Source organism: Canis lupus, chromosome 21 (assembly GCF_011100685.1).
Source record: "Canis lupus familiaris isolate Mischka breed German Shepherd chromosome 21, alternate assembly UU_Cfam_GSD_1.0, whole genome shotgun sequence".
Classification (NCBI taxonomy): domain Eukaryota; kingdom Metazoa; phylum Chordata; class Mammalia; order Carnivora; family Canidae; genus Canis; species Canis lupus.
The window spans coordinates 31375903-31384056 of record NC_049242.1 but is presented as its reverse complement, the minus strand read 5'-3'; the positions used below and the strand labels follow the sequence as shown (position 1 = coordinate 31384056).

At 46.8% G+C, this 8154-nt stretch overlaps 1 protein-coding gene across 1 annotated transcript; it reads right to left on the bottom strand.

Moving 5' to 3' along the window:
* Positions 1-4497: 4497 nt before the first annotated feature.
* RBMXL2 (RBMX like 2) lies at positions 4498-7382 on the bottom strand. The gene has a single exon (XM_038568930.1). It carries the CDS (start codon positions 7259-7261, stop codon positions 6086-6088), a length of 1176 nt encoding a protein of 391 aa, XP_038424858.1. The 5' UTR covers positions 7262-7382; the 3' UTR covers positions 4498-6085.
* Positions 7383-8154: the final 772 nt, after the last annotated feature.

Here is an 8154-nt window from a genome sequence, read left to right as displayed (position 1 = left end):
GCTGTAAAGTAGCCTGACCAAGATCACATGTTTAGTAAGTGGTGGATACAGGATTTGAATTCAGGTCTGCCAGATTCTGTGCCTATTCTAGATCAATACACACTACTGGAACTCAGGGACTTCCTGAGGTGCACTGGACCCTGGGTCAATTGTAAATAACAATAATAGCCACACGCTTTAAAATTCAGGCACTGCATTAGCTATATTATTTATGACATAAAGTGAAGTCTAAGTTAATTATACCAGAGGGTAAGAATTCTAAATCCTACTAGATTTGAAGGAAAAAAGGTCTTGATAAATTTATCACTTCGGTTTGGTTAGGAATGGGACACTGAGCCTACCAGTCAAAGTCACCCTCTCTGTCAAGAAGTACACAGGGGATCCCTGGGTGGCTCAGCTGTTTGGCGCCTGCCTTCGGCCCAGGGCATGATCCTGGGCCGAAGGGGATCGAGTCCCACATCAGGCTCCCTGCATGGAAGGGAGCCTGCTTCTCCCTCTGCCTGTGTCTCTGCCTCTCTCTCTCTCTCTCTCTCTCTGTCTCTCATTAATAAATAAATAAAATCTTTTTTTTTTGAAGAAGAAGAACAACAGAAGGCAGAGGCAAAGTGGGAACTGTAAAAAGTCAAATATGTCTCCAAGATTTCAAGCTGGGTGAATACACCTTGAAGATAAATACATTAACACCTTCAAATTGAACTCTCTGAAGATTTCTAGTACATAAGTAATTTTACTGGTCAATGGCAATGATAAATTCCAAAAGAAAGTCTGTGCTACTGCTATATGCAGAGCACTGTGGTACTACTATTGAATGAGCCCCCCTACAAGTCCAGTCACTGTGCTGCATGCTTTACATGAATTATCTTATTTTAAACTTTCAAAATAGTTATATCATCTCCATTTCCACATGAAAAAAACTGAAGGTCAAAAATTTTAGAAAGCTTGCCCAGGACCACCTGGGTGGCTCAGTCAGTTAAGCATCTGACTTTGGCTCAGGTCATGATCTAGGGGTCCTGGGATGGAGGCCCACATGGGGGCTCCCTGCTGAGCATGGAGTCTGCTTTTACCTCCCCCTCTCCCCCTGTCCCTTCCCCCACTTGTGCTGTCTCTCAAATAAAATCTTTTAAAAAAAAATTGTCCAAGTCACCTAAATAACAGAATGAAGACTCATACATATGACCAAGATTACCTTTTTACTATAACAAGCAGCCTCCAAATATTACAAGGAAGCTTATTCTTTCCTAATGCTTTCCCTAAGAATTTCATAATACATCCTCATATTTTTTTCATTCTCCTGGAACATTTTAGTAAATATGATAGTGGAATGCCTTCCACAGAGTCATCACTGCTTTGTAGTTGCTATAGTTTATTTTTTGTACTTGATTCCCATATTAAATGTCACCCTCAAAATATTTTATACTCAGAATAATTTTTAAAGAGTTCTTAGATGTGCCATACTGTAAGAGAAATTAGCTTCAGACATCACCACAAACATATGAATTCTGAAAGAATTCCCACTACCACTAGATTCCATACGTGCACAGCAAAAGCAACACCATCGATTCTGCTTGGTGAGTTCTTAAATATACTTGAGCCAAGAACAGAGTAACTGTCCCCCAAAAGGAAATTTCTGTACAAGAAGGAAAATCACACAACCTTTTTAAGGTAAAGGCTAAAAGGGTGGCAGCATGAACCCCAATGATCTAAAGGCTGAGAGATGTTAGGGGTTCCAGGTAGAAGGAATATAAGCAGGAAATACTTCCCCATCTTATCTGGCCTGCAGCAAGGGAAAAAGGGGAGCTACTGCCCTCTAGGAAAGAGGTCTACCTCCAGCCCTCCAGAGAGCCCCAGGACCCACAACAGGATGCAGGATGCAATCAGAGATGGAAGACATTCAGGCCTCACCTGGTGGGGGACAGTCAGTAATGCTGTCAGTAGCCACATGGATACTTTCGATGCTCCTGGAACCCTGTTTTGGACAGAAGGAATGTGGAGAGAGGGTCTCAGGAGTAGACTGAGCCAAACTCAAGATAGAAAACACAAAGGCTTGGGTTATGAGATGCACATTCTTTAAACTGCCCTCAGTGGGTAGGTCTTGTGAAATACCTGGTATGATCTTTTTCTCATCATTATGAAAGCAATTATAAACAAGAATTATCAATTGCTAGATCTCTTACATGTTTTCCTACAAAAACAGCTTTATGCATTAATTTCCAGTAAAGAAGAACTGGGGCTCCTCGTATGTGCATGAGAAAGCCAAAACCTTTGTATGCTATGATCTCTTGAACTCATCTAAGCTCTGCCGGAGACTTTTTTTCTAAATGTTTTCTTTTAAAAAGTTATTAAGGGGCAGCCTGTTGGCTCAGTGGTTTAGCGCCGCCTTCAGCCCAGGGCCTGATCCTGAAGACCCAGGATCCAGATCGAGTCCCACACTGGGCTCCCTGTTTGGGGTCTGCTTCTCTCTCTGCCTGTGTCTCTGCCTCTCTCTCTCTCTCTCTCTCTCTCATGAATAAATAAATAAAATCTTTAAAAAAAATAAAAGTTATTAATAGTTCAATATTCAGGAGGTTACTCTCCAGAAATTGGCATTTTTGTTAATTGGAAAAAAATTTTCATCGCTATTATGCTTCTGAAAGAATGGTAAAGGGAAAAACTACACTTTCCTCTAAGATTTGGTCCTCAGATATGCAAATTCCATTCTTGAAGTTATGGTGAGCCAGCTGTGAGCAGTTTATGACAGGAGGTTCTATAAACTGAGTCAAATAGAATAAGGCATCACCCATAAACAAAGCCAAGAGGGACCGTTATTGTCAAAAGAGTGTTAAATCTGAAAGACAGTTTCAGTATAATAACTAGCATTTTTGAGTAGCCATTATATGCTGGCTCTGTGCTAAGCTCTACTTTTCATGTTAAAGATTATAGTATGAAATATATCAAAATTATAGAATACTGGAGAAGCTAATGTACAGACACAAATTTAAGATGCTAACATTGTCATTTTTGCTTAAAACCCATCTGTTAAACAGAACACTGCAGATTCAGCTAAAGCCCACTCATCCCATCTTCCTTTCCTCCCGCAAAACTTACCAACTTTACGGTGTATCACTCCAATCATGTATTTTTTATTACACCTGTATTTATGCAACTTGCCTTTTTCACCCAACGAATATTGTGATATTTACCTAGATTGCATGTGGATATGGCTGATTCTCATTAGCTTCTACATTGAACTTCATTATAAGAATAAACCTCACGTTGATCCACTCCAGGTAGACCTTCTACTTTTTAACATTCCAGGAGTGCAGTTAAGACCCAGACTCGTGCAAATCTCCTGTGTACATGTGCAAGTTTCTCTAGGTCCTCTCCTTGAAGTGGAATTTCTGGGTCATAAGGTATGCACCCTCCAACTTTGCTAGGCATTGCCAAAATTATTTCCAGTGATTATGTCAATTTATACCTCTATCAGAAAGGTATCAGTCGTTTTGCCCCCTCCCCCTTTTCTTTCTTGGGTGTTTTCTTTCTTACTGGTTCCTAAGCATTCTGTTGGAAGTTATTTCAATGCAAATAAATTCTTCCAATGTATGGTTAGGTATTTCACTGTTAAGTATCCTATCATAAAAAAATTTTAATAACGTGGAAAATTCTATTAACATTTTCCTCCTAGGATTGTGTTTTATGTCTTAAAAAGTTCTCTACCTCAGTGTGATACATTTCTTCTTTATTTTCTTCTAAGTATTTAAAAAAATCTCCTCTTCAGATTTAGATCTTCAAACCATCTAGAATGTATTTTTGTGTATGCTGAGTTAGGGAATCTCATTTCTCTTTTTGCAAAGAGATAGCCATCAAAAACAAGAAAAAGTCCATCCTGTCACCAGTGACTTTCAAAGTTACCTCTGTCATGTATCATGTTTTCATATGCAAGTGGGCCTGTTCCTAGGCTCACTATTTTGGCTCTGTTGGTCTGTCTATACTTGTCTGTCGATATCACACAGCTTAAATCACTCTAACTTTGTAACAAATTTGGTATCTGGTGGAGTGAGTCCTTCCTAATTATTGCTTTTTTCAGAATTGCTTTGGCTCTTCTTGCTCTTTATTTCACTATATAAGCTTTAGGATTATTAGACTAAAACTCCCATTAGTGTTTTTTTCTTACCTGTTTCTTCATCATTTGTTTGTAGTGAATTGAAGCTTTTGTTTTGTTTTGTGGCCGGTTGGCCAAATCTTTTATTTAGTATTCCATCGTTGATCACACAAATAAATGGGTATTATTGAGAAAGAGAAGAGAGCTGTGTGGAAAAATCATGTTGTAACTTCATTTGAAGTTGTATTGATCTCCAAATTAATTTGGTGAGGTTGAGAAGAGTTATAATAAAAAGTGTTTCCCAACCATGACATGATACAAACCTCCCATTTATTTAGTTCTTCTTTTAGGTCCTTTAATAAACATTAACAATTTTTCCATAAAGCTATAACACATTTTTGCCAGATTGAGTCCTGGACTTTTTTTTTTAAAGCTATTTCTTGCATTTGATCTTCTGGGCCACTAATGCAGCCTCTCCTGTAAATCCCCTACTTTATTATTTTTGTCAAAAAACTGTATTTTTAGAGTTGTGTATGTGAGTGTGGTATATTCAGATCTCTAGTACTTTGTTGTTGTAGTTCAGGTGCTCATCTGTTTTCCTCCAGCAATTATTATGCAGAACATGAATCCTACTATTTTAACCTGATCCTTTTTTCTCTGGCCGCTAGAGCTCCTTGCACCTTGAGGTGCAATTACCTCTCTCTCTCTGATAAACCAGGAAATTCCACAGGTGCTAACTGGAAAAGGTGTTTCTTGCCCTGAGCTTGGGGTGGAAAGAAGAGACTGTTCACTTTCCCTCCTGAGGCACTCTAGAGGGAGCCTCTCTGATCTCTGTCTGTTCAAGTCCTTCTCCCCACCTTAATAGAACCGAACCCTCAACCCATCCCCGGCCTCTTGTGAACAGACCCAGGTCCCTCACACCGGGATGAAATCCTCAGATGTTGAAATGCCAAGCTCTCTCAAGAATTCTCTGAGCTTCTGAGCTCTGATGCTTCTCACATTTGATTCCTCCACCCTTAGGGGTAGAAGTCTAATTCTCTCCACAGGAGCCAGCAGCCAGCCCTAGAGCCAAGGGCAAGTAGCTTGGAGAGTTAGGAATGAAAGCCCTATGATCCCCAAATCCACTACCGTATTTTCTACTTGTTTCTTAGTAATTTGTTGGTGGTGAAAATAAACTCTATTAATTGATGTTTGGGATTTTTGCAGCTCTGTGGTTGGTTGGCCAAATCTTTAACTTAGGATTCCATTCTTGTTCAACACATATGAACAGTATTTTGGGGAGAAAGGGAACAGGAGGTCCTGCAGATTCCCAAAGTAAAGGCAAAAACAAAATAAAAAACAAAATATGGCCAGCATTGTTGACTTGCTTTTTTTTAGACTTATAGAGTGAATAGAACTTTCTTTAAATACGCATCTAAGTGATTTTTGCTGTTGCTGCTGGTCACTTTTTTTTTTTTTTTAAATACTGGGAGCACTGAGCCCGGATCTGAAAGACACCCCGCAATCTTAAGAGTGGCATACACCAATTCCCTCCCACTCGTCCCCCCCAAAAAATCTAGTTGGTCTGTATTAATAGAAATGATCCTTCTTTCCGTTTTTGGCGGGCAGATGTTTGTAAACGGTTTGAGAACTGTCTGTCTCATTTATCAGGAAAATTGAGGAGGGAGGAAGCCTTTGGAAGGATTTTTACTTGGAAATATAAGAAGACCAGTACGCGGGTTCAAGTCTTATACTTTTAACACGAGCTTGTTGAAAGAAACGTTAAACAATTCCAAAACGTTAAACGAGCAATTAAACGAGCTTTAGCTTCTTCCTCCCGAAAAGCACCAAGGTTAGGGAGAGAAAGCTTAACAGAGAACGCTCAAAAGGTAAAAAAAAAAAAGAAAAAAACAACTCTTCCTGGCACGAGTCCTTGGGGTTAGAGTTCACCATCGCACAGACTCCTCTTCTCTTTCCGCTAGTTTCTCGGAAAACGGAATGTGGGTCGTCGGCAGCGGCAGCGGGCGCCTAGTACCTGCTGCGGCCTCCCCCCCTCTCGGGGCGGCTTCCCAGGCGGCCTCCGCCCCTGGGGACCCTGCGGCCCGAGCGGCTGTAAGACTCGCGCGGCGGGGGGCACCCCCTCTCCAAGGACGGGGAGAGCCCGCGGTCGGCCCTGCCCACCCGGTCGCGGCCCCGCGAGTAGCGGTCGCTCCGGCCGCCGCCGCCGTAAGTGTCGCGGCCGCCGCCGTACACGTCGGGCGAGCAGCCCCGGTATTCGCCGTAGCGGCCTCCTCCGCCGTACGAAGGCGGGGGCCCCCGCGCCGCCGCGGCGCCGCGCGGGTCCGCGTAGCTGTCGAAGGGGTCTCGGTAGGAGCCTCCGCTCGGATGGTCCGCGTAGTCGCGGTCGCGCCCTGCGTAGCCGTCTCGGTCGCCGTAGCCTCTCGACGGACAGTCGTCCCGGGCCCCGGCGTGGCCGTAATCGCGGTAGGCGTAGTCTCGCGGCGAGGCGGCCAACTCGCGGGGGTCGCGGGCGCCCGGGTAGTCTCGGCTCAAGTAGCCGTCTCGGGGCGAGTAGCCCTCCTCCCGGGGGCCCAGGTAGGCGGCGCGGCGCGGCGGCGGCGGCTCCCGGCGCGGCGGGCCCGCGTAGCCGTCTCGCCCCCGCGCGGCCGGGGCCCGCCCGCGCATCCCGCCGCCGCCGCCGCCGCCGCCGCCGCTGCGAGCCGGGCCCGACGGCGCGGCCCTCTTGGGGGGCGGCCCGGGCCTGCGCGGCGGCGGCGGCCCGCGCTTCAGGGGCATCGGGGCCCTGGAGGGCCGCGGGTCGAAATCCCCCGCGTAGCTGCCGTCGTCCGCCGGCCCGCCCCGGGACGGAGGGCGCCGCGGGCCGCCGCGGGCCCCGCGCAGGCCCCTCAGGCGGCCGCGGCCCCGCCGCCCGCTCTCAAACGCCGGCTTGGTGGCCTGGGCCACCTTGATGGCCTTACCATCCAGGGACTTGCCGTTCATGTCTCTGGCGGCGGCCTTGGCGTCCGCGGGGCTTTCGAAGGTGACGAACGCGAAGCCCCTGGACTTGCTGGTTTCTCGATCTTTCATCAGGAGCACCTCGCTGATGTGGCCATACTTGCCGAACGCGGCCTCGAGGCCCTTCTCGTCGGTTTCGGGGTTGAGGCCGCCGATGAAGAGCTTCCCGGGGCGATCCGCCTCAACCATGTCGGCCGGTCGAGGGCTCGGGGGCGGCGGGGGGGCGAGGGGGCGCTCCCCGACGGCGACGGCGACGGCGACGGCGACGGCGGCTCCTACCGGTCGGGCGGCGCGTCGCGGCGGAGCCCCCGCAGCGCAGGCGGACGGCTGAGGCGAGCCTCCGGCGGGTGCGCGGCCCGGCGGGGCTCTGCTGGTGATTGGCTGCCGGGCGCGGGGGGCGCCGGGGGGCGCGGGGGGGGGCGCGGGGGGGCTCCGAGGCAGGTCTTCCAGCTTCCGGTTCCTGACCTGCCCCGGCTTGCTGTCACTCCTGGAAGCTCCGTTGCGCAATGAAAAGCCGTTAGGTTAAAAAAAAAAATTTTTTTTCCCCATCACTCTTGAGGAAAAAAATGTTTTTAAAGATATTTTTACTTATTTATTCATAAGAGACACACGGAAAGAGGCAGACACACAGGCTGAGGGAGAAGCAGGCTGCGTGCCGGGGAGCCCAACGGAGGGCCGCGTCCCGAAGACCCCCCCACGCCCCCATCACGACCTGAGCCAAAGGAAGACGCTCAACCGCTGAGCCACCCAGGGGCCCCTTAAGGAGAAAAATTATAAAGTATTCTAATCCAAGTTATCCAAGCCATTTTCTTTTTCCTTTTCTTTTCTTTTTTTCTTTTCTTTCTTTTCTTTTTTCTTTTCTTTTCTTTTCTTTTCTTTTCTTTTCTTTTCTTTTCTTTTCTTTCTTTTCTTTTCTTTCTTCTTTCTTTTTTCTTTCTTCTCCCTTTCCCTTTCCCTTTCCCTTTCCTTTCATTCATGAGACACAGAGGCGGAGACACTTTCATCTTTAGACATTCCTCACAGTAGCACCTGAGGCAAGCAAAACCAACTGAAGCCCTTGCCTCTTCCTCTCCAAAAAGGAG